We start from the raw sequence: 26,828 nt of genomic DNA on the forward strand, positions 1-26,828 counted from the left end.
TTAACTTTGAATTTCGGTTGCCATAATCAAAATGGGGGAGATTGTTGGTGCGGGAAACATCCGACGATCGAACTTTAGTTTTGATAATGGCAAAGGGATTCAAAGTTAAGATTATTTGTTATCTAATATGTTCATGGAGCTTGCAGGAAAGTCCTAAGTGATACTTAAACAAAAGTCCTAGCTGCGGTTAGGCAAGGTGAAAACCGTAGGGGGTGGTAACCCTAGGTCCTAGGGGGTAGTAACCCTAGGTGAAGGAAAAAACCTAAGGGGGATAACCTTAGGTCCTAATGGGGTGGTAACCATAGGTGGAGAAAAACCCTAAGGGGCGGCAACCTTAGGTCCTAGGAGGTGGTAACCCTAGGTGGAGAAAAATCCTAGGGGGCGGTAACCCTAGGTCCTAGGGGGTGGTAACCCTAGGCGGAAAGTCCAGTCGGTCTAGAGGACCGGACTGGCACCAGGTAATCTCTCCTGAAGAGAGTAGGTGAGGACGCATTCCCCGTAGAGGGAACAGTAGGCGTCGGGTCGACCTAGGGTTTCCGGTCGGAAATCCGAAGTCAGACCCAGACAGTCCGATAACTGTCAAACTTTTAATTTATCATGTATATATCAGTTCTAACTTTGTCTTGCAGGGTACCGTATTGTTTTGGGACTAACATATCTTGCAGTTACAAAAGGAACAAGTTAAGCCTCGGATGAACAGTGTCCGAGGCGCCTCCATGGAGCTTGGAGGCGCCTCGGGTGCCAGCCGAAGCCAGCTATCCAGAGGAGCTGGAGGTGCCTTCATTGGGACTGAAGGCGCATTGGACCAAGGCTTGAAGGCTCCTTGAAGAGGCTTGAAGGCGCCTTAAACCAGATAAGGTGCGACCAGTTCTGTGCTGATTCACGCGTGCAACTCGGCAGCCTAGAGGCGCCTTGGATAGGCTTAGAGGCGCCTTCAGCACAGTATAAAAGAAGGTCTCGAGGCAGAACTCAAACAATTAAGTTCTAAGCTTCCTTTCCTCAACGTGCTACCAACGAGACGACCTAGAAGTGCTGCGAATTGACACCGACGACCTGGAGCTCCGAATCTTCAGTTTTTTCTACTGTCATTCGTATAATTTAGTCGCTTCTTTTAATCATTGTACTTCATCTTGTAAACACATTAACGAGCTTATAGTTGTTGCCCACCGGAAGCGATCAACGATCGTGGGCCTTGGAGTAGGAGTCGTCACAGGCTCCAAACCAAGTAAATACCTTGTGTTTGCATTGTGTTCTTTTATATTTCCGCTGCTTTACTCGATTAGTGTTTTACGAGATGAAGTACAATGATTAAAAGAAGCGACTAAATTATACCAACGACAGTAGGAAATACTGAAGATTCGGAGCTCCGGGTCGTCGGTGTCAATTCGCAGCACTTCTAGGTCGTCTCGTTGGCAGCATGTTGAGGAAAGGAAGCTTAGAACTTAATTGTTTGAGTTCTGCCTCGAGACCTTCTTTTATACTGTGCTGAAGGCGCCTCTAAGCCTGTCCAAGGCGCCTCCAGGCCGCCGAGTCGCACGCGTGGATCAACACAGAACTGGTCGCACCTTATCTAGTTTAAGGCGCCTTCAAGCCTCTTTAAGGCGCCTTCAAGCCTTGGTCCAAGGCGCCTTCAGTCCCAATGAGGGCGCCTCCAGCTCCTCTGGACAGCTGGCTTCGACTTGCACCCGAGGCGCCTTCAAGCTCCATAGAGGCTCCTCGGACATTGTTCATCCGAGGCTTAACTTGTTCCTTTTGTACCTACAAGATATGTTAGTCTCAAAACAATATGGTACCCTGCAAGACAAAGTTAGAACTGATATAAGCATGATAAATTAAGAGTTTGACAGTCATCAGACTGTCCGGGTCTGACTTCGGATTTCCGACCGAAAACCCTAGATCGACCTGACGCCTACTGTTCCCTCTACGGGGAACGCGTCCTCACCTACTCTCCTCAGGAGAGATTACCTGTTGCTAGTCCGGTCCTCCAGACCGACCGGACTTTCCGCCTAGGGTTACCACCCCCTAGGACCTAGGGTTACCGCCCCCTAGAATTTTTCTCCACCTAGGGTTACCACCCCCTAGGACCTAAGGTTGCCGCCCCTTAGGGTTTTTCTCCAGCTAGGGTTACCACCCCCTAAGACCTAAGGTTACCCCCCTTAGGTTTTTTCCTTCACCTAGGGTTACCACCCCCTAGGACCTAGGGTTATCACCCCCTAGGGTTTTCACCTTGCCTAACCGCAGCTAGGACTTTTGCCTAAGTATCACTTAGGACTTTCTTGCAAGCTCCATGAACATATTAGATAACAAATAATCTTAACTTTGAATCCCTTTGTCATTATCAAAACTAAAGTTCGATCGTCGGATGCTTCCCGCACCATCAGAAAAGAAAGGGAGAGGGAGAGGTCTCGGCGAAAGAAAAGAAAGGGAGAAGGAGAGATCTCAGCTTCGACCTTGGAAGGAAGAACGAGGCCAAAGGGATGCCCCATCGTTGCTCCTCATCGTCACCTGCGCCAACACCAAGCCTTCGAGCACAAAGGCACCTCTTAAACCCTTTTCTTTTTACTCCTTTGAATTTGTATATGCAGTAGGTTTTCGACCTTCTTTCTACTCCTTTGAATCTGTGTATGCAGCAAGTTTCTGACCTTTCTTTCTATGCCTTTGAATCTGTATACGCAGCAGTTTTTCGACTTTTCTTTCTACTCCTTTGAATCTGTATATACAGCAGTTTTTCGACTTTTCTTCCCACGCCTTTGAACCTACATGCGCAGCAGATTTTTGAGAGATTTCTGGTTATACGCAGTAGATTTTCGAGGGGGATCTGAGGGCTAAGAGCAGCAGGTTTTTGAGAGATTTCTGGGTTATACACAGCAGGTTTTCGAGGGGGATTTGAGGGTTAAGAGCAATAGGTTTTTTTAGGGGGATTTGAGGGTTAAAAGCAACAGGTTTTTCGAGGGAGATTTGAGGGCTAAGAGCAGCAGATTTTTTAGGGGTATTTGGTGTATATGCAGCAAGTTTTTAAAGGGGAATTGGGAGCTACAAGCAGCAGATTTTTGAAGAATTACTTGGGCTATTTGCGACAAGGTTTGAGAAGTTGTCGAATGGTGAGTAGCAGATTTTGATGGATGGTTGGTCACTTGATGTTCAAGGAGGTCTAGGAGTATAGATGTTTATTTAGCTTTAAGTAGTTAATGATGTTCATATTTATTGAGCTTCACGTAATTAGTGATATGCATACTTATTTGAGCCTCATGTAGATTAATAGTATGAATGTTTAATTAGCTTTATGTAGTAAATGATAATCATGCTTATTTAGTTTTACTTAGTTAATGATATCCATGTTTATCGAGCTCATGTAGTTATTTGTATGATTGTTTAATTAGCTTTATATAGTAAATGATAATCATGCTTATTTAGCTTTATTTAGTTAGTGATATCCATGCTTATCGAACTCATGTAATTAATGATATACATGTTTATGTGAGCCTTATTTAAATGAATGGTATGGATGCTTATTTAATGATGAAAAAAAATGAAAAATGACAATGATGATGAGAATTAATGGAAATTTTGTGAGGGTCAAGACCCCAGAGGAACCCCATTTATAGGACAAAGCGCCCGAGGGACCTCAATACCAGATTTCTATATTTGGCCACGGCGAGAGTTGCTGACGCCCCACCACCTGGTACCATAGTTGAACAGATTAATCAATCGAACAAAAGATAAAGGATAATTAATGCATCTCCACCTAAGAATGATACATGATAAATGCTAAAGGAAAATGTTATATAATGTAATGATTAAAGGATACAAAAAAATGTTGTGTGATACTCATAGTTTAATGTTTTAGGGAAAAATGCCTATATGCCTGCTTATTTGTTTGTTTGACAATAAATTCCAAGTAAAGGTAGATTTAATGATGCATACGACTGGTTAAGGAATTTTTGCTACTATGGTTTGGAGGTGCTGAGTTAGACTCACTAAGTTTGGTTTGTGGCAGGTGAAGAAATGGATGACGTTGGAGGCTTGGACCCTTGACCAGACTGGGCTGGACAGTACACTCCCGAGGACCTTCTGATTCCGCATAAAGAATAAATAAATAATATTTATGACTTAGAGAGAATAAAATAGTATTGAATGTAGATCTCCATGATGTTTGACTGGTTTATTAATTACAAACAGTTTTCTTATTTATTGAAATGTTATATGGTGCATAGAATGTAAACAAAAAAAAAACTTAGGGTCGTTTCAAAAAAGGACAAGGCTAGCATCCAATTAATATGCAAAATATAGCATCCTCATCTTAATATGAAGCTGAAGCTGACTGGAAGAGAATGGCTCTTTGTAGACTCTTGATATGATATGATCATAGTTTCTAAAGTAAAAGTTTTAAGATGATATGATAATATTTTGCATTAAAAAAAAATTAAGAAGCTTTAGAAAAATAATAGAATAATGTATCCTTGCAATAAATCGAAACCTCACCTGTAAACCAAAGAGGTACCAACATGAACCAACCACATGTCCAACCAATACAAAAATAGGAAGATTATTGACAAAGCTTGCCCATGCGGACTCAAATATGAAACCAGTTGCAGATTGCTCACCAAGCAATGGAACAAATCTGATTATCCGAGGGATATATTGGAGGAGAACAGTTACACGTAAAAGATTTTTGGCAAAAATTGCTGCTGATGGCCCCACATAATCTGGTATCATTGCCAATATCATTACCTTCATTTGCGAAACAGAAGAAATAAGAATACATTAATAAGTCAAAAGATTTTGAATTTCTCTTCCAACATTAGGAAAAAAGGTAAAATTCAAAATGCTTTGTCAATATTTTAGATGGCTGACGAGTTAATCTGGAAGAGATAATCAGCTAAGAAATTGCTCGCAAATATGTAACCCCATAAACTAATCTCCATTTATCAAGTAGGTGATCGTACACATATGAAGAGATCCAAATGACTAACTTCCCAAGAAAAAAAAAAAGAAACTAGGAAAATGATCTTTAGAATGCTTGGTCGCTGCATCTCGAGCTTTCTCCAACTAGATAATTGATGCCTTATCTGTTTCCAGACCTATGTTGTATGAGCTATGACCTTTACTCTTCTGCTCTGATATGCTATAACTGTCCATATGGTCTTAATACTTAGTCAAGTATCAAACAGGTAATCTTCTCCTATATTTGCATTTTCATATGCTCACATTCAGAAAAAGTTTTATCAAATCAAAACAAAAGGAAGGAAGAAAACTACTGAATCCAAGCTGCTTCCATAAGCAATAATGACAAAAAAAACGACAATCCGGTGTACGAAGCTCCCACCATACGAGGTCCCAGGAAAGGATCCATTGTACGCAACCTTACCCTGCTTTTTGCAAGAGGTTGTTTCCAGGATTCGAAACTGTGACCTTTTGGTCACATGGCAACAACTTTACCATTACGCCAAGGCTCCCCTTATAAGCAATAATGACAATTGAAACAAAAACAAATGAAAGAGTAAGACTAGAAAGAAATCAATCCTTACCTGAGGAAGTGGCAATACAACAAACAAGTCCAAGAAAAAGTATCCACGAAGATAATTAAGAGCAATTTTCTTAGGTTGATCAACTAGATCCCCAGTATCGACCACTCTAGATTCAGGAGCAACATATGCAAGCCTAAACTGTACAGACAAATAACATATCAACATATATACAAATTACAAATATGGTTTTAAGTAAAAAAAGAAGTAACAAAATGTTAATACTTCACACACGTGACCCAGACTATATTTCAGAAATTAAAAAAATATAAGTTGCATAATAATCTGTTTGAAATATAAGACTTAACATCATCAAACTACAATTTTTTGTAATTTTTGCAGCAGTTAAAAGGCAAAGTCAATGCCCTTAAAAAAGAACATATACATCTTAACATAAAGCAATAACAACCAAGCATTGACAATCACTATCTTCAATAGCTGATTCAGATGGGCATCTTAAACAAGTTGCTCAGCCAATACAATAGTAAAGAAGCAATATATCCTACTGATTGAGATGACAAGAAAATTAAATGTTTTTCATGAAAATTCTTTTAATTCATATCACATGTTGACAAACCCAGATACATACCTGAAGAATCATGTGTAACAAGTAAATGAAATCAGTCACACTCCGTACAACAGCAATTCCAATTGCCAAAGACCAGTTGAAAACTATACATTTTTCTTCCTGCATCAAAAGAAATTGATATATGACCTACACACTGAAATTTCAAAAGAAAGTAAAGAAAGAGAAATAATGCATCCACAATTTTCTAAGGAACTGTAAACATAATATGAGTTTTAGAGATTGAGTTTCCTGCTAATGATAAAGAAAATCCATTTTTTTTATTTTACGTAATTAAAAAGAAAAGAGGCTATGTGGTAGAGGAAGTCTTTCACGCTACTGGATTGCAAGTTTGACTCAAATTTAATCTAAGGGTCAGTCCGAAGAACAAATCTACTAGGCTTCCTGATTAGGAAAAGAGGTCAATGCATTTCTTTATTATTGTTAGAGTTATTGGTTACTAAAGTTGTTAGTTATATGTATTATGGATTTATTACCATATTTGATGTTTTAGTTATAAGGACTTATGTTGAGTTCTATATCTATGATGCTATAATTCTCCTTAATGAAAATACTACATTATTCCATCCAACTCATTTCTCAAACTGGTAGACACAAAACTTTCATATATCTCTAATTTTCCCCTCAGCAAATTGCTAGTTGGGTTAGATGGGTAGGTTCATGCAAGTGAGCCAAACGAGTTGGGTTGGGCATGTTTGGCTTGGGGAGAAGATCTGATTAGTTGTGTTCAATGGGTTGTTTAGATCAGATGAGACGCTTGGATCCGTAAGTCTATCATGCCAATCAAGTCAAACAGTTTGGCTGGTTGGGCAAGCCAAACTAATTGCATCAACAAGGTGGGTCAAACTAGTTTGGTTGATCAGGTTGAGTAGGCCAGTCCAACAGGTCATGCCAAATGGGTCATTCAAATCAGATGGATCATCGAGTCAATTCGGTTGGGCGTACAGGTTTAGCTGGATCAGTTGAACCAAACTGATTGGGTAAGGCCAAGTCAAATTAGGCCAGATTGAGCAGGTCGTGAGTAGGATGAACCCTTTTTATTTTATGCAGGAATATTCTGTCATTGTGAAAATTATTTCTTAAAAAACAATTCAACATGCGAAACATAAAAAATTAAATAAAAGCATCTACTCATTACATGAACCAAATTAAGAAATAAATATTCCTATTTTATTCTTTATCAATTTATTCCATTCTGTGAACCAAACACACCGTGAAAGTTGATGTAGTTTAGTTGTGTAAATCAAAGAATAATGGTAGTTGCAAAAGAAAATCTCATCCTGTGGTTAAATGTCACTTCTGCTGGATGGTGTTTGCTTGAAATAATCGATGTAATATTTTAATACAACAACAAACAACTTTTGAGTCTCAATTAATTAGAGTCGGTATATGAATTTTATTCCAACAATGAATACTATAGTTAAGGTCATATTCATGAGTTTGTTAACATAATTCTGTGTTGGCTTTTTTCATCTGGACTTGGCACTGACTTAGTAGTGTTTGATACAAGGATATGATACATAAACAAATTTTTCTACTCTATCCGTGGCAAATTATATACAGAAAATAAATAATAACCATTGGTAAAATAGGTAAAGCATACCTCCTTTACAGATAACAAGAAAAAAAACAGTGGGTCGATGAAGATTGCAACCAAGCAAGATATTACAAAGAACTGGTTCCACTGTTGAACAACTCTAGTATGAGGATTCATAATCGGGAAATATGAATTCAGCCGCGAAACCCATTTTTCAGCCCAGCTATGATTATCCCCATATAGAATGTCATGAAGCTGCATGACAGAAGACAAAGAGGGGGTGTAAAAAGGTCCTTGAAAATGAATAAACAGTATTGAGCATTGTAGGTGAATTATATCTAGAACATTTAAACATTTTGTTAAGTGATTTCACATATGTCTAATACATCCATATTTATGAAACAAAATTAGTAAAGTTATCGAGAATTGGCAAGCAGCAAATTTTGCTACAAAAGTCACTCATCATGGAAACAAAAAAGTTCTGATGCATATATTGAAAATTCAATTAAGACAAAATGAGATGCTACAATTCATCAGGCTTCAAATATATAATTGTCTATTCTGTCTTTCTCCTTATGTGAATATCCTTCAAATATGGAAAATTCTTATCTGCTGATACATATATTTTAGTGACTAGAGAGATTGACTTCAAGATGATCTTCAAATGACAAGCAACACTTGAAGCACAAATGTGTAGGGGAAGGCTAAGGTTGTTGAAACGGCAATCATGATTTTCTACAGTGTTCTGATTGAAACGACCTCTTTTAATCTTATTAAGGTTGAGTTGAAAGGTGATTTTGTAATAAGATGTAATACCTTTTGTCTTTTGAGGCAAAAGCACAAAAAATATTTATATTATAGATAATTTTTTTCCTTTTGAAACTAAGAAGGAAATAAGTTTAGCAGGTTGCACATATGCAGGAATATGGTCATTGCAACTGAAGGAATTCCAGTTTTAGCAACCGCCATGCACCAATCAATATGTACCGTGGCATCCATTAGATGAATGTCTTCCAGCTTTAAGCATCCAAATTGTCTTACAAAAATTCCTATTTCTGTGCGTCAAATATCAGAATGGCTTCCAGTACCATTCTTGTGGTCCAATCTCAAATCCAGGCTAACTCTCGTCAGAAACTTTTGTCTGGAATGGACACCATTATATATTTATATTTTATTTTGTCAGAAAGCAAGATCTGTGCTAACATTATCACTCAACTTACATCTCAAATCATCACATCATAAAGAAAATGGTTAAGAGTCTAATTTTGCTCCTTAACTAGTTAAGCTTTGACTTTGCCCTCACCAACCATAATTGATGTCATCAGGTCTTTGTTAGTCTCAACTATTTGAGGTCACCTTATTATGACATTATATCTATAACAATAGCTTACTTTTACATGCAAGAGAATGAAGCTTGGGCACCTGGGCATCAAGTCAAGTGTGTCCTTTTATTATATGCTATCAGGGATAATCATCATCCAAACATGCTGTACTAGACTGATCCAAACTGATTGGGTCAGGTTGATAAACTTTGACTAGGCACAGGGCAAGTTGAGGAAAAAGTTCAGAAGTTAGATTGGCAAAGACCAAGGGCAATGCATTAATCCTCAAGGGCATCAATCCCAAACCACACTGATATACTATTGTCTCATCCCACCCAGAATGTAATTTTAACTGTTTCCAATAAGTTTTTGTTTTTATTATAGAGACAAAGAAAGCAACTATAAATTGACATATCAATTGAGGATGAGAAAAGTGATGATGTTGGCAGTTATGCAGTTTGGGGATGGTAGAATTCTTTCTTGACCAAAGTAGTGATAATACAGGAGTTCAAGTTGTAGGAATGGTTAGAGTAAATCTGCTCTGCTGTGTCCACATTCATTTACATCCAACAATCCAGGGTAAACTCATCTATGTAGTTTTTATTTGTACAAGTAGAAGGTGCTATACTACTGCTGGTGTTATTTGGATACCAAACAACAATTGGTGAGTCCTTATCATAAAGCACATGTTCTTGCTACATAGAAACTTTAATTATAGATTAAATCTAGGTAATTGTTTTACCACATCAAAATTATTTATTGGTCAATTTAGAGAAGAAACATGTGAGATCAAGCTTATACGTTTGATCTTGATGATACCTTGTCATGCATCAATTTCCAAATGCATCGTCTACAATAATGTTCATTAGCTCACTTAAATTCTAAGTAAAAAGTAGACAAATAGCTGATTTTAAGGATCATAGTGACCATATTAAACTCTGCAATCATAAATAACCACAAGAGAATTAAAGGAATTGAACAAAGGGCGGAGTGAACCTTTTTATCCAGAGATATAGAACTTCTTAGAAACGCCTTTTTGGTTTTATAAGCTGCAGGGCACTCAGTGCGATCAGGATTGTTGCACGGTCCCAAAGGCCCAGACATCAGCAAATGTTCATGTCTCATGACATCACCACCATAAGAGGAATCATCAATGTCAAATACTTCAGGTGTACCAGCATTTGATCTACTTTGCACTCTGGTAACTCCATGCCTCGTATTCCTGCTCAAAGGGCCACCTACAGTACTAATCTCAGGAACCTTCCGGATACGCAGAGGACCAGTATGAGATATAAAGGTATCCTCAATGGCAAAGGAGGGTGGGATAGACATTGATACGCTCCTGGCCGTAAATCTTGGCAATTCAATGTTTCCCTACAGTATAGGGGCAAGATCATCCTCACGATCAGTCATCTCTCAAGATCCAAGCCCCAAAAAAGATTGTTTTGAGTGAAATCATTTAGCGAAAAGCATCTTCTTTAAACGTTAATAAGAGGAATTTTCCCTCCTTTCAAGATGGGTAGCAGCTCGCTCAGTCGGAAGACATTGTTGGCTAGTTATTTCTAGTCTGCCCACTTTGCAAAAAGGTGTGACGCAATTGATGAAGACTTATGAAAGCTGTCGACACCACACTTGGCATACACGACTGGCCGAACTAATGAAGGTTGCTTGCCCATTCCATTAATGAAGAATGGATATAGTCAAACCTTTCCCACTTAACACAGTGTGAAAGAAATTTTTAATTGTGGTTGTTGACTATATTTCTAAATGGGTCGAAGCCAAGCCGGTCACTTATATCACCAAACAGACAATGATGAAATTTTTATAGCGAAATATTGTATGTCGATATGACATTCCTCGGCACTTACTATTAGATAATGGATGACAGTTTCAAGGAAGGAAAATGCAGGACTAGTGTCGAGAATTAAAGATCAAACATGACTTCACGTCTGTGGCATATTCTTAGAGCAATAGGCAAACGGAAGCCACTAATCGAGAGTTGGTGCAAGACTTGAAGACTAAGTTGAAGCATTGTGGAGGAACTTGGGTGGAAGAACTACCCGACATCTTATGGTCCTTACAAACGACGCCTTAGTTACTGAGTCACAGTATGGTATATAATAGTAGTGTTGGATATACACCTCAATCATAGTATTATTAAAAGGAAAATATAAACGACTCCTAAAATTAAGTGATGAAAGTTAATGGATAGAAAGTAAAACATATTTAAGGAGAAGGTAGGAGTATAAGCATTAGGAGAAAAATAAGGTGACTCTGATATGATATGGAATAAGATGGTATCAAAATTGAAAATAGTAGTCATGCACCACGAAGTAAAAAATCTATGGTGGAATGAGAAAGTACAAGAGAAAGTGAAGGAAAAATGAACAGCATATAAGAAATTATATATTTGTCAAAACGAGGAAAAATTTTAAAAATATACAATAGCTAAGAAAGAGTCTAAGAAAATAGTGAATGAAACTTTTAAACGGTTATATCAAAAATTAGATACAAAAGAAGGGGGGAAAGGGACATTTATAGGATAACTAAAGTGAGAGAGAGGAAAACAAGAGATCTTATCCAAACTAGATGTATTAAAGATGAATGAATAGGGTACTAGTAAATGATAAAGAGATAAAAGAACGGTGGTTCATCAACTTTCTAATGAAGATTTAGCTGACCAACTTAACTTAGGTAATTTAAATAGATCAAATGAGTATAGACATTCAAATTTTCGAAAGTAAAACAAGCTTTAAATGGGATGCAAAATGGAAAACCGTTGAACCAGATGATATTCTTATAGAGGTACAAAAATGCCCAAGGAAATAAGATATTAAATGACTTACGAGATTATTTAACATGATATTGAAAACGACAAAAATATCTGATCAATGAAGGATAAATACTCTTGTTCTCTTATATAAGAACAAGGGCAACGTATAAAATTATACAAAATATAAGGGTATTAAACTAATGAGTCATACCATGAAACTTTGGGAAAGAGTTTATAAAAAATATTACGGAATAAGACCATGGTAAACGAAAATCAATTTGAGTTTATATCTGAAAGGTCAAAAATAAAAGTTATACATCTTCTCATGCAACTAATTGAAAAATATTGAGAACAAAAGCAAGATCTACATATGGTATTCATTGATTTAGAAAAAGTTTATCATAGAGTTTCAAGAGAAATTATATGGAGAATTATAGAAGAGAGAGGTGTTAGCATAGCATAGATTGAACTAATTAAAAATATGTACGAGGATGTAACGACCAGAGTGAAGACTCCAAGTGGATTAATTGAAGCATTTCCAATAAAGATAAGATTACATCAATGATCAGCTCTAAATCTCAATATTTTTACACTAATTATGGATAAACTCACTAGATACATTCAAAACACAGTACCATGATGCATGTTGTTTGCAGATCATATTATTTTGATAGATGATATTATTTTAGTAGATGAGAGAAGTGAAGGAGTAAATGATAAACTAGAATCTTGGTGGGAAATACTAGAATTAAAAGGTTTTAGGTTTAGTAGGGTAAAGACAAAATATATGAAATTTAAGTTTAGCAATATTAGATGTAATGAGAAATTATTAAGATAGAAGATGGTGAGTTGTTTAAACTAAGACCTTTAAGTATTTAAGATCATTTTTTAAAAATGATAGAGAAATTGAGAAATATGTCTTACATAGAACACAAACAAAATGATTGAAATAGAGGAGGACGTCAGGTGTTTTATGTGATTGTAAATTACCTCTCAAACTTAAAGGGAAGTTCTACAAAATGGCGGTTAGACCTGCTATATGATATGACAATGAATGTTGGGCTAAGACTTGAACACATAAGTAGAAGATGAAAGTTGCAAAGATGAGAATGTTAAGGTGGATATGTGGGCATACGAGAATAATAGAATAAAAAATGAGAGCATTAGAGAAAATCAAAATTGCATCTATTAAGGGAAAACTCCGAGAGACACGTTTAAAATGGTACAGACTATAATTAGACGGCTAATAAATACTCTGATTAGGCGATGTGAAATTATTACAAATACGTATATCAAACGACGAAAAGGAAAACCAAAAAAGACTTGATTAGCAATAATAAAATAAAACAAAATTTATTTAAGTATAAATAATGTAATAAGGTATAGAGCTCAATGGCGTAAAAGGATCCATATAGTCGACCCCACCTAGTGGGATAAGATTTGGTTGTTATTGTTGTATAGTATTAGAGTTAAAGTCGTTTGTCGACTGAGGTAGGAATGTAACCAACACGGGTCTCGACATACACTCCCAAAGGTAATAAAATTGCTCGGCATGAAGAACTCGACCTAGTTGAACACAAGTTAACCTTGCATACAACAAACGAGTCATCCTACACTCATTTCAAATTGGGGATATAGTCTTGTGAAAAGTTCAACCAGACGAGATAGGAGCCAAATTAGGTCCCAAGTGGGAAGGGCACAACCATGTGGTAAGACATGCAGGCATTAGAGCATATTATTTTAAAAACTTGCACGCAAAACTACTGCAAAGGTCATGGAATACTTATTATTTAAGGCCTCATTTTAGTGAATAACATAATCTTGAGCGGTTGGAGAGGGAAAACGTAGGAAAATGTTTTTGTACAAAGTATGTATAGAAAAATGAAAAAACCTAAGTCAATGGTCTTATGGCTTTACAAAACAAACCCACCCGAGATGGGAGGTATGAATGTTTGAAGGGGCGTTCACCCTAAAAGTACTTATACATCATTTGGACCTAGGTCTAAAAGAAAGTAGGTCGATAAGAGCATGATCAATAGCCCAGTCCAGTCCTAAGAAGGTGGAGGCTTCACCGGACGATGGATAGTTGGCCTCCTTAAACTAGGTTGCACAGTCTTCAAAGCCCAATTGGAGAAAGACAAACATCCGCTCGGCTATCTTGGCATGTACCTCAAGATTGGCCTTGAATTTTGACTCCCATTCTTTGGCCAATGTTTTCTTCTACTCTTCGAGAACCACTTTCTATGTGGACAATGAGTTTTAAATTTTCAACAATCTTCTCCATCGTGACCGACCCAAGCTTCAGATCAACAGCAACATTCTTCGCTGCCTTTGCGATCTCTGCCTTGGCTACCCGCCACTCAGCTTCTTCTACACTCCGCTCCGCAACCTCTGCCTAGGACAACATCAAAGATACTTCGCCTAAAGCGGCATTTCTCCCTCTCCAGGATCGCTTCCAAAATAATAACCATCTCACTCCTGCTGAAGAGCGTGCTAAAGAGTGTTGGCCCGGGCCTTAGCTGTCTTCAAGTATTTTAGTCAAAAAAAAAAAAAAAACCAACTTTTCAACTTCATGACCTTGCTATAATCAGCTCGGATGTCATGTCCCTCTCACAGTCGATCATCCACTTCACGCACACGCACAAATCCCTCTCAATGACTTAAGACTAGTTAATGTGAGTCATTTATATTACTTGAAAGCCTCTACAATGAGGAATGAATAAGGTTCTTACCTGTGCCATCCCTTGCATAATATAATCTTCAAGCTAGGTCCAACTTAATTGGTGGATGTGTTCTTGCTCAGTCGGCCAAGTCTCGGAGGTCCAACGATGAAGGGTAGGAAAGAAGGGGAGCGACTTGTCGCCGCAAGGTCGTGGTCTAATACTTGGGTGCCTCACCTCTAAAGCCACATTAAGAGGCTCAACAATTTGGCCACTCGAACCCGACTATAGTACTCGGCAGCCCCCACTCAACCCGGACTTGAGTACTCTGCAGCCTTCACACAGCCCCACTCAAGTACGTAACGACTTCGACTCGACCCCCAACTCAGGTACATAATAACATCAACTCGACCCCCAACTCAGGTATGTGACGACTTCGACTCGACCCCTAACTCAAGTATGTAACTGCGAAGGCTTGACCACAAAGCCTCAATTCAGTCATTCAGATTGGCCAGCTAGCCTCAATCAGTCGTTCAGCTTGACCATTTGGCCTGAGTTCAGTCATTTAGTTCGTCCACACGACTTCAGTTCAATCATTCAGCTTGGCCACATAACTTCAGCTCAGTCATTCAACTTGACTACACAGCCTCAGTTCAGTCATTTAGATTGGTCACACGACCTCAGTTTAGTCATTTTGCTCGGCTACACGGCCACACGACCACAGTCCTACCACTCAAGGGTCCTCGTCTTTGTAAACACATGTCTTTAGTCATGCACTCAGTTTGGAATCATCCCCGTGGGAAACATCCCCTCTCTTAATATCTAGTTATATCCTCACTCAGGCAAGAGTCAAGCTTTCCTCTCCGATCAGGGTGGGATAAGCCCTCTTAAGATTTGACCTTATCCTCACAACCACCGGATTGACCCTCTTTTTCCAATCGAGGAGGGATAGGCCTTCTTACAATCTGGTTTTCTTAATATTCTCACAACTGTAGGATCAACCTCTTCTCCTCAATCTCGACGGGATTGATATTCTGGTTTTTGATTATCCATATGACTACATTTTGGAAAATTAGAAGATCCTGATTTCATAAAATCAGAAAATAATATTTGAAAATAGGAAATAATCTTTGAGATCCTGATTACATAAAATCAAGAAATGATCGTTGATTTTAGTAATTTCTATTTTTTCTATTTATTGATATAATTTCTAGTTGAAGTAATAAGAAAAAATAATTACTTTTCTTCATGATTTCTCTTCATGGTATCGGAGCACTAGGTTTAATCTAAGGATTTTTCATGGCACATCAAAATCCATGGAAAATTGCCTTAACCGGCACCATGAGTGGAGATTCGATGGTGTCTAGAGAAACTGCTATCAACTCGAATTTAAACTCACTAGTATCTTTCAATGGTTCAACGAAAGGATCTTCTAATTCACTTCAAGTTAATATTCACCGTTTTAATGGGAAGAACTACACAGAATAATCACAAACTATGCGCCTAATTTTGGAAAGGAAAGATAAACTTGGTGTAAGTACTCCGTGGAGGTTTTGATAGGATCAACCAAGTCAAGTTAGGTTCTGTTGTTGTTTGAAACCTTGTGTCTAAGTGTGCAGGAACTTAGGAGCACAGGGAGTCGAACAAAAGACACAGCTAGCATGAAGGACGACACAGGAAAGAGCCGACGGGCTCAGTGTGTCTGAGGGACGAGATGCTGCGGAAGAGTACACTAGCGGACAAGAAGGAGGTGCGCGGCATTTCCGAGGGACGAGAAGCCGGAGCGGAAGGTTGCTCGAGAAGGTCGGAAGTTGGGTTCGGGTGAGCCGTAGTCTGGATGGCTGAAATCACCAAAGCGAGCGGAGCAAGAGCGAAAGACCCGGACCGAGGCGAGCAGAACCGGAGCAAAGGGCTCGGACCAAAAAAGTCAACCATGTTGACTTTGTGGGTCCGAGCACCTGAAACCCAAATTTTATCATGATCGACGTGGACTTTGACTGACGCGTCGGAGATAGAATTCTATCCCACTCCAGGCACCTGGAACCCTTCCAAGCGCCCCGACCAAGGCTATAAATACAACTTTGGTCCCGAAGCTAAAAACAACAAGGATTTTGATAAACAACACTTGCGTGCTTCTCTTTGTTAGTTTAACTTCATTTTTTTTGTGCGTTAATTGTTGTAAAGAGGCTTCTCCGCTTGAACCAGAATTAGTACGTTTCACTTCCTTGGGTTAACAACCTCCCAGATTGTAACTAAGTAAATCTATGAACCTCGTCTTTCTATTTATCTCTTATTTTATTTATGCAAGTGTTTAGTTTAATTAAGTTATAAGCCCAAGGCAGATATTCTTGTTTTGTTTTTGTGCAGGGGATATTCATCCCCCCTTCTAGCCGGCCACCAAGGGTCCTACAAGTGGAATCAGAGCAGAGACGCTTCAAAAGGACTAACCGCCGACCAAAGCAAAGAAACTATTGGTCGGACCAAGCCTCATTCCACCAAAATTCGAAGGAGAATTCGCACACTAGAAACACCGAATGGAGGTATTTCTAAAAACTGACTTTGAGATTCGTTTAATAATCAAGTATGGGTTTATAGTTCCTATGAATCAAAACGGAGAGGAGAAGGAGGAGAGTGGACGAAGAAAGAACAAAATGATTCCGTAGCAAATAATAGAGCAGAATATCACTTGTTGAGTGTGCTGCCGCCTCAAGAAGTCAACTGTATCCTGGAACTCCACGAAGGCACATCCGAAGCCAAGCTCACAAGACGAGACATAAGAAGGTAGCCGATCTATACGCGAAGATCAAAGAACTAATCACCGGACTCAAAAATATCGGTGAAACGGTAACCAACCGGGACTCGGTAAACTACGCACTCAATGCCTTTCCCAGGACTCCAGAATGGACCTCAATAATTGACGCTTACTACATCTCAAAGGACCTGGAGGTAAGTACCCTAGAGGAACTCTTTTCTACTTTAGAATTACATGAAATCAGATGTGCAGGTACAACAAAAGAGTCAAGCCAGATTCTAGCACTAAATACAAGAATGAACCCGAGTCAGACTCAAAAGGAGATCAAGAAGCTTACATGGTAAGGAAATTCAAAAAATTCTTTAAATCTAACAAATTTAAAGAAATGCAGAACAGGAAAAATCCAAGAAATAGAAGAAGGGTTTGATGCTACCAGTGTCAAAAGGAAGGACACATAAAAAAGGACTGCCAAAAACTCAAAAAGGAAAAAGACAAGATGCCCAAGCAAAACAAGCACACGAATCTAAAGGTTACTTGAGACGAAAGCTCATCATCTGGGTCAGAAATAGAAAATATGCCAGACTAGCACTGATAGCGAGTCATGAAGAGAAAGCACCTCAAAAGCAAGCATCGATGAAGGGGGAGCGACTTCAGATGAATGCAGCGAAGCAGGGGGAGAGTCAGGCTTTAAGTCTGATATGGTAAGTGAGGTATGCCTCTTACCTCCCGATCAACTCTATTTTGGTATTAAATCTATGGCAAAATCAATGTGAAAGTTAAAAAATAAAAATGATAAATTAAAAAATGAAAATTTAGAAATAAAAAGAATTTTAATAAAATCATATCTAATAGAAGATTTTGAAAAAAATAAGACTTGAAAATGTAAAATTAAAGGAATAATTAGAAAACTTAAAAAATTCTACATGTTCAAATGTTTCTGTTTTAAATGTTATAAACTATAAAGGATTAAACTGGTACTATAAATTTCACAAAGGTCAAATCAGAAAAGTAACAAAAACTTATATCTGTTAGTGCAGTAAGCATCCGACGATCGAACCTCAGTTTTGATAATGACAAGGGGATTCAAAGTTAAGATTCCTTGTTATCTAACGTGGTTAAATAAGGTTTCAGGAAAGTCCTAACTGCGGTTAGGCAGGGGAAAATCCTAAGGGAGGATAACCTTAGGTCCTAGGGGGTGGTAACCCTAGGTGAAGGAAAATCCTAAGGGGGGGCAACCTTAGGTCCTAGGGGGCGGTATCCCTAGGTGGAGGAAAACCCTAAGGGGCGGCAACCTTAGGTCCTAGGGGACGGTAACCCTAAGTGGAGGAAAACCCAAGGCGTGACCTTAGATCCAGGGGCGGTAACCTAGGTGGAGGAAAACCCGAGGGGCGGTAACCCTAGGTGGAAACCCTGGTGGAGAACCGGTGGAAGACTGGCAGGTCAAGGGGTGGACGTCCAGCATGAAGTCCGGAAGCATCTGACCGGACACTGAGCAAATAAATCTCACGAGTGGAGTAGGTGAGGACGCGTTCCCATGAGGGAACAGTAGGCGTCGGGTCGACCTAGGGTTTCCGGTCGGAAACCCGAAGTCAGAACCGGATAGTTCATGCTATCATATTTATTGTCTAACTTTGTGTTTGCGGGATAGTGTTTGGGACTAACGTATCTTGCAGTGCAAAGGAGCAACCTAAAGCCCAGGAACAGTGTCCGAGGCGCCTTCATGGAGCTTGGAGGCGCCTCGGGTGCAAGGCTGGAGCTGGCTGCGAGAAGTTGTTCAAGGCGCCTTGATGAACAGTGGAAGGTGCCTTAAACAGATGAAGGCGCCCTAGTGAACAATGGAAGGCGCCTTGAATCTGTGATTCGCCCCTTATCTCCGCGGCTGACTCGGCTCATTCAAGGCGCCTTGGTGAACAGTGGAAGGCGCCTTGAACACCCTTTATAAGGGGTTTCGACCAGCAGCTCTCTTGAACGAATTCCAAGCAATACTTACGCTACAAGCTACTCTAGAAACGCCCAGAAGTGCTGTTACATGTCCCCGACAACCCGGAGCTCCAGATTTTGCTACTTTATTGTTGTCGGTATAATTTGTTTTAGTTCTTTCAATTGTAATATCTTATTGTACATTTTACGAGCTTATAGTTGTTGCCCACGGAAAGCGATCAAGGATCGCGGGCCTTCGAGTAGGAGTCGCCTTCGGCTCCGAACGAAGTAAAATCTCTCGTGTTTTTCTGTGTGTGTTCGCTCTTTATTCCGCTGCGTGTATTAACTCCGATAGTTTTCCGATAATCGAACGAAATAGCCGCGAGCGCTATTCACCCCCCCCCCCTTCTAGCACTTCTCGATCCAACAATATCTATAGAAAATACCTGATTAACCCAGTAGAAAGGAACCTATATTGGATTCCAAAATCATGCCTAAATTAAATTATTCATACTCTAATTTTTTTTGTTGTCTAATAAATTCCTTAGCATGTTTTCTGTTAGAATGTAATTATAATTTAATTTTTCTGAGAAATAAGATTTCATTACACAATTATCGGAAAAATTTCTGAACAAAAATCATATTCTTCAATTTAAAAAATAGTTTTCTATACCATTTTTGCAAAATTTATGTTTCTGTAAAAGGTTGTCATACTCTCTATCCAAGAAAAATAATTTCAAATTTTGTGAATTATTTAAATTTCTCGACCACTAAGCTTCTAAAAGTTTAATTTTTCTGCACGACTACTTAAATTTTATTTTAACTTAAAAATTAATTTAAGTTAAACTTTATTTTAACTTAAAAATTAATTTAACTTAAACTTTATTTAACTTAAAAATTTACTCAAACCTCAAAATTATTTACCACTTAAATTTTTTTTATTTTCTTGTGCAAATTTTATTTCTATTTTTGAATGACTCTGATTAATCGTTCTCATAATTAATTGAATTTTTTACCAACTAGATTTTCTTTTAAATTTATTTATTAATCATTTTAAGCTTATCCCTATTTTTAATGTGATCAAAGGGGGAGAATTAGAAATTAAGTTTAAGAGGGAGGTATATTTTTCAAATTATTACATATCTAAAGTCTAAAAACTTGAATATTTATTTCATGTCTTTAATTTCATGTCTTATTTTACCCTAACTTAACTTGGGTTGATTCACATCAAAAAGGGGGAGATTGTAAGTACCCCATGGAGGTTTTGATGTGATCAACCAAGTCAAGTTAGGTCCTGTTGTTATTTGAACCTTGTGTCTAAGTGTGCAGGAACTTAGGAGTACAGGGAGTCGAGCAAAAGACGCAGCTAGCGTGAAGGACAACATGGGAGAGAGCCGACGGGCTCGGTGCGTCTAAGGGACGAGGTGCTGCGGAAGAGTACACGAGCGGACGAGAAAGAGGCGCGCGACGTTTCCGAGGAATGAGAAGCCGGAGCGGAAGGTTACTCGAGAAAGCCGGAAATTGAGTTCGGGTGAGCCCTACTCCGGATGGCCGAAATCATCCAAGCGAGCGGAGCCAAAGCGGAAGACTCGGACCGAGGCGAGCAAAACCAGAGCAAAGGGTCCGGACAAAAAAAGTCAACCATGTTGACTTTGTGGGTTCGGGCGCCCGAAACCCAAATTTTATCATGATCAACATGGACTTTGACCGACACGTCAGGGATAGAATTCTATCCCACTCCAGGCGCCTGGAACCCTTCTAAGCACTCCGACCAAGGCTATAAATACAACCTTGGTCCTAGAAGCTAAAAACAACAAGAATTTTGATAAACAACACTTGTGCGCTTTTCTTTGTTAGTTTAGCTTCGTTTTTTTTACGCGTTAATTGCTATAAAGAGGTTTTTTCGCCTAAAGGAGAATTAATGTGTTTCACTTCCTTGGATTAACAACCTATCCGATTGTAACCAAGTAAATCTGTGAGCCTCGTCTTTCTGTTTATCTCTTATTTTATTTATGCAAGTGTTTAGTTTAATTAAGTTATAAGCCCGAGGAAGGTATTCTTGCTTTGTTTTTGTGCAGGGGCTATTCACCCCCCTCTAGCCGGCCGCCAAGGATCCTACACTTGGATATATTACAGAAGAAGTGACAAAACCAGCTGATGGAGACTCAAGATTAAAAGCTCGAAAATCTGAAAATTCGCTGCGTATTACATGGTTAGTCAAATTCCGTGAAGCCCCCTATCAGAAAGTCGTTTATGTTCCTACCTACAGCCAAAAAGGCGTGGGAGGCAACTAGAGACACTTAGTCCGATTTGGAGAATTCTTTGTAAAATTTTGGCCTAAAATCAAGTCTTATGGCATGCAAAGCAAGGGGAATGTGATGTGACTTCCTACTACAATGAGATGATGTTGTGGCAAGAACTAGATCTATGCTATGATAATATTTGGAAGTGTGTTGATGATAATGTTTGTTTTATGAAATGACAAGAGAATGATCTGAGTGTTTATGTTCTTAGCAAGATTCAACAAGGACCTAGATGAAGGGGTCGAATCTCGGGAAAGACACTTCTACCAACGATCCGTGAAATATTTTCAAAAGTCTAAAGAAAAGAAGCTCGACAAACTGTTATACTTAACAAATATGCCTTAGTTTCTACTAACTTAAGTTTGGAAAGTTCTGCCCTTGTTACTAAAGGTTTTCAAGAGGAAGCGGAGAAAGATAGCAAAAGTTTTGAAAGACCAAGGTGCGACCATTGCAAACACCCGTGGCACACGCAGGAAACATGCTGGAAAATCCACGGGAAGTCCAAAAAATGGAAGAAAAGAACTAGTGGCAAAGGTCATGAACTTCATACTACTATCTCAAATCAAAAGGGGCAGTCAACTCCAAGTTTACGTACTTTCACCAAGGAATAAATAGATCAACTGTACAAGCTTCTTGAGTCTCAAAAAACCCCTTCTTGTTTAATAGCTCAAAAAGGTAATTGCATGACAACAACCTTCCTTATTGTCAATTCTAATCGCGCTCGGATCATTGATTCAGACACAACTGATCATATGACAAGAATGTCAAACATTTTCTCTTCATATAGTTCTTGTGCAAATAACGAAAGAATTAAGATTGCAGATGCTCTGTTTCAATCATTGAAAGAAAAGGTTCTGTTCCAAAATGATATTCTTCATGCTCCAAAATTGTCTTGTAACTTTTTATCGGTCAATAAATTAGTCCATGATCAAAATTGTCAAGCTAATTTCTTTCTTCTCGCTGTATTCCAGGATTTGACTTCGGGGAGGATGATTGACAGTGCTAAACAGTGGAGGACTCTACTTCCTTGAGGATGGATTTGAATCAAGAAAATAATCTCAACCAAGAGGTTCCTGTATTGAATCTATTTTTGATTTAAACAATAATATTATGTTGTGGCATTTTAATTAGGACATCATAGTTTTTGATATTTAAAGCACTTGTTTCCTAAATCGTTTCACAATAAAGATCAAACATTGTTTCATTGTGAAGTCTATGAAATTGCAAAACACCACCACACATTTTTTTTCCTTGGAGCAATTTTTCTACGACCTAGTATCGCCGGCCCTCAGATCACATTTTTCCCTTTATAACCATACAAGTCATCAAAACTATTTACCATAATTCACAATGATATTAGGGGTCCTAATAAGATAAGCACCCCTGTTAGAATTTGAGAGATGTCCTAAGATAATCGCCTTACATTTTTTTCTATTTATTTGATAAGTATAGATTCACTATTTGAGTGCATATTATATGTTTGATTATCTTAAACTCATTTACTGAATATCCGTAATATAATTCATAGCATGAGAGAATTTGTTATTGGATCGCAACTAGTGATTATCTCTACATGTGCAATTATGAATATATTGAAATTTCCCTAGTCGTCGAATTGATGTATTCGGACACCATCAATTCTGTAAGACTAGCACGGATTATACTCCTTGGTTCGGCCAAGCGGTTGTTTTCTGGATGGAGAAATTGGGATGTCAAGAGTTAAACGTGAATGCTTGTTATAGTAACTAGTTCATTGGAGTGACTCGCTGTCAGATTTCATATGGTTCTCTACATATATATAGATATGTCTGTGAAATTCTTACTGCAGCACGAGTGCAAGTTTCTTTCGAGTTGAGGTATACAAGTCATCTTAGTCATGGAGACTTATACTTTGACATCTTAAGTAAGCATCTCATTGAGGTGTGGATCCGGGATGATTGGGTATAAGTTGAAGTGTCCGAAGGTGTTTGGATAGCCCACAGAGGATTCACCGCTCCTTGCGAGGAGACAGATACCCTATAGCCATTCGTTAGGATTATTACTCAAAGTCTTTGGCAATAGCATCACATGTTAAGAGTGCGAAACTCTTGTACAGATGTACGAGTAATTTGAATCTACAGAGCGAGGAAGTATTACTTGGGCTAGATGTAACGTAGTCAGCCTAGTGGGGCAAGACACGTAGACCATGTCCTGAACCAAGTGGGTATAATACGAGTGAAAGGAACGAGGCACGACTCACTATAGCTGCTGAAGGGTTTAGAATTAATTCTAAGATAAACTATGATTTTCGAGCTAATTGGGGATCATGATATACTACTAGGTGTCACCCATGATCGTTCTATAATTAAGTAGTTAATTATGGATGACCAAGATAAACCAGAGTTTAAGTTCTTGTTTGAATTGTTGGCCAAAGTCAAGCTCAACTTGAAATTAAACATGTTCAAATCATAGAGATGCAATCTCATGATTAACGGGTTGGTTTTAAACTTGAAGCGTTGATTTGTTGTGTTAAAGCCATGATCAATGTGGATAGAGGTGAAGTTGGGTGATATGCATTTGATGTATACTTGTTAATGTATTAACAACCCGATGTTTATGCGAAGATTAATTAGTTGCTAGCATAATATGATAGTTGCATATAAGTGATATGCAATCGATAAATATGTTATCTACCGCTATAGCTAAGAATGTCTTGTTGGCCAAAGTCAAGGTTATTCTTATCTATGGTGCATATCAACCCATTTAGAGAAAACCTACCATCTCCCGAATTCAAAATAAGGGTATTTGAATTTGATAAATAAGCGGACTTTTATATAAATTGTTTACATAAATAAAATCATGTCTCTTATACATTCTCGTTTTTATATTTCTAGGTTAATCATTTAATTATGACTTATGTTAATCTGCGTTCAATTTTGGACTCGAACAAACTGACTAGGCCGAACTTCTTGGACTGGTTTCGAAATTTGAGAATTGTTCTCAAAGCTGAGAAGCTAGCTTATGTCCTTGATCAGCCTCTTCCCACCAGTCTTAATGCCGATGCAACTGCGGACCAACTGTTGACCCTTCAGAAACATAAGGATGATTCTGTACTTGCTAGTTGCATCATGCTAGCCACTATGACTCCTGAATTACAGAGCATGAGCATTTGGATGCTTATGATATTGTCTATCATCTTCGTGAGATTTTTGATGAGCAAGCTAGATCCGAAAGTTCGAGGTCTCCAAGCTTCTCTTTTGCTCAAAGATGCAGGAGAGTTCGTCTGCAATACAATATGTATTAAAGATAAACGGTTACATAGAGCGTTTAGCATCACTCGGTTTTACGATGGATCATGAGTTAAGTATTGACTTAATTCTACATAGTTTACCCAAAAGTCATTCACAATCTGTGATGAACTATCGGATATCAATTGGGAATCGACCATCCCCGAGATGATAAATATGCTCAAGACTGTGGAGAGAATTTGACTTTCGAAGTCTGTGTCCACGCACAAAAGACGAGAGAATTTGCATGGATAAAATACTTTATGTGCCCACAATAGGATCTATTATGTATGTTATGTTATGTACAAGGCCCGATGTATCATATGCTCTGAGTGTTACGAGCAGATACCAATCTGATCCAGGAATGGATCATTAGGTGGCTATCAAGATCATCCTTAAATACTTAAGAAGAACTAAGGATATGTTCTTAGTTTATAGAGATAGTGATATGACCATACGTGAATATACAGATGCTAGTTTCCAGACGAACAAGAATGACTCCAAGTCCAAGTCTGGATTCATATTTATATTAAATGGAGGTGCAGTTAGTTGAAAAAGTTCCAAGAAAGACACTGTTGCAGATTCTACCTGTGAGGCGGAATACATTGTAGCTTCGGAAGCAGCAAAGGAAGCGGTTTGGACCAAGAAGTTCATTACTGAACTTGGAGTGGAAGTTCGTTACTGAACTTGGAGTGGTTTCATCCATTGTTGAAGCATTTACCTATTTACTGCGACAACACTGGAGTCATTGCACAAGCAAAGGAACCGAGGTCTAATCAGCGATCAAAACATATGCTTCACCGTTATCATCTGATCAGGGAGATCGCTAGTAGGAAAGAAATACAACTCGAGAAAATTCCCAATCTAGCAGATCCTTTGGCAAAGGCTCTACCACAAAGTAAGTTTGAGAGTCACGTTTGTGCTTACGGTTTGGGACCCGTGAAGATTGGCTTTAGGCCAAGTGGGAGTATTAGAATTTGAGGAAAGTCCTAAGGCAATCGCCTTATGTTTTTTTTCTATTTATTTGATAAGCATAGATTCACTATTTGAGTGCATATTATATGTTTGATTGTCTTAAACTCATTTATTGAATATCCGTAATATAATTCATAGCATGAGAGAATTTATGATTCGATCACAACTAGTGATTATCTCTACATGTGCAATTATGAATATATTGAAATTTCCCTAGTTGCCGAAGATGTATTCTAACACCATCAATTCTGTAAGACTTGCATGAGTTATACTCCTTGGTTCGGCCAAGTAGCTGTTTTCTCACTGGCTAGAGATATTGGAATGTCGAGAGTTAAACGTAGATGCTGGTTATGGCAACTAGTTCATTAGAGTGACTCACTGTAAGACTTCATATGGTTCTCTACATATATATAGATATGTCTGTGAAGTTCTTACTGCAGCACGAGTGCAAGTTTCCTTCGACTTGAGGTACACAAGTCATCTTCGTCATGGAGACTTATACTTTGACATCTTAAGCAAGCATCTCATTGAGGTGTGGACCCGGGATAATTGGGTCTAAGTTGAAGTGCCCGAAAGTGTTTAGATAGCCCACAGAGGATTCACCGCTCCTTGCGAGGAGACGCATACCCTATGACCACTCGTTAGGATTATTAACTCAAAGTCTATGGTAAGCATCACATGTTAAGAGTGCGAAACTCTTGTACACATGTACGAGTAATTTGAATCCGCAGAACGAGGAAGTATTACTTGGGCTAGGTGTAATGTAGTCAACCTAGTGGGGACAAAACACGTAGACCATGTTCTAAACTAAGTGGGTATAAGACGAGTGAAAGGAATGAGGCACGACTCACTATAGTTGTTGAAGGGTTTAGAATTAATTCTATGATCAACTATGATTTTCCGGTTAATTGGGGATCATAATGTACTACTAGGTGCCACTCGTGATCGTTCTATAATTAAATAGTTAATTATGGACGCCAAGATAAACCGGGAACCTATTGTGTCACAAACACTAACGAGTCTCTAAAAGACGTAAAACAAGTTAAAGAATAGAATTCTTAGATTAAGAGATAAATATTTGGTTGGACCATATTTAAGACAAATATGGAAATATTTATCGCAGTGGAAGCATGGATGGGCTACATCTCTTATGGAAGATTTGGACCATATTTGGTTTAATCATGAATTAATCATAGACCAACTTGGTTT

General features: G+C 38.5%; 1 protein-coding gene across 2 annotated transcripts in view; it reads right to left on the reverse strand.

The window, feature by feature from the left end:
• LOC122038330 (probable cyclic nucleotide-gated ion channel 20, chloroplastic) overlaps positions 1-26,828 on the reverse strand; it is a 76,709-nt gene that overhangs the window by 35,839 nt on the left and 14,042 nt on the right. For both annotated transcript variants that reach the window (XM_042598028.1, XM_042598027.1), the window contains exons 3-7: positions 9,967-10,344; positions 7,715-7,903; positions 6,115-6,213; positions 5,529-5,666; positions 4,483-4,731 (exon numbers count right to left, since the gene is read on the reverse strand). In XM_042598028.1, coding sequence (XP_042453962.1) covers positions 4,483-4,731; positions 5,529-5,666; positions 6,115-6,213; positions 7,715-7,903; positions 9,967-10,344 — 1,053 coding nt within the window. The remainder of the gene's footprint in view (positions 1-4,482; positions 4,732-5,528; positions 5,667-6,114; positions 6,214-7,714; positions 7,904-9,966; positions 10,345-26,828) is intronic.

Source organism: Zingiber officinale, chromosome 1A (genome assembly GCF_018446385.1).
Source record: "Zingiber officinale cultivar Zhangliang chromosome 1A, Zo_v1.1, whole genome shotgun sequence".
Lineage (NCBI taxonomy): Eukaryota > Viridiplantae > Streptophyta > Magnoliopsida > Zingiberales > Zingiberaceae > Zingiber > Zingiber officinale.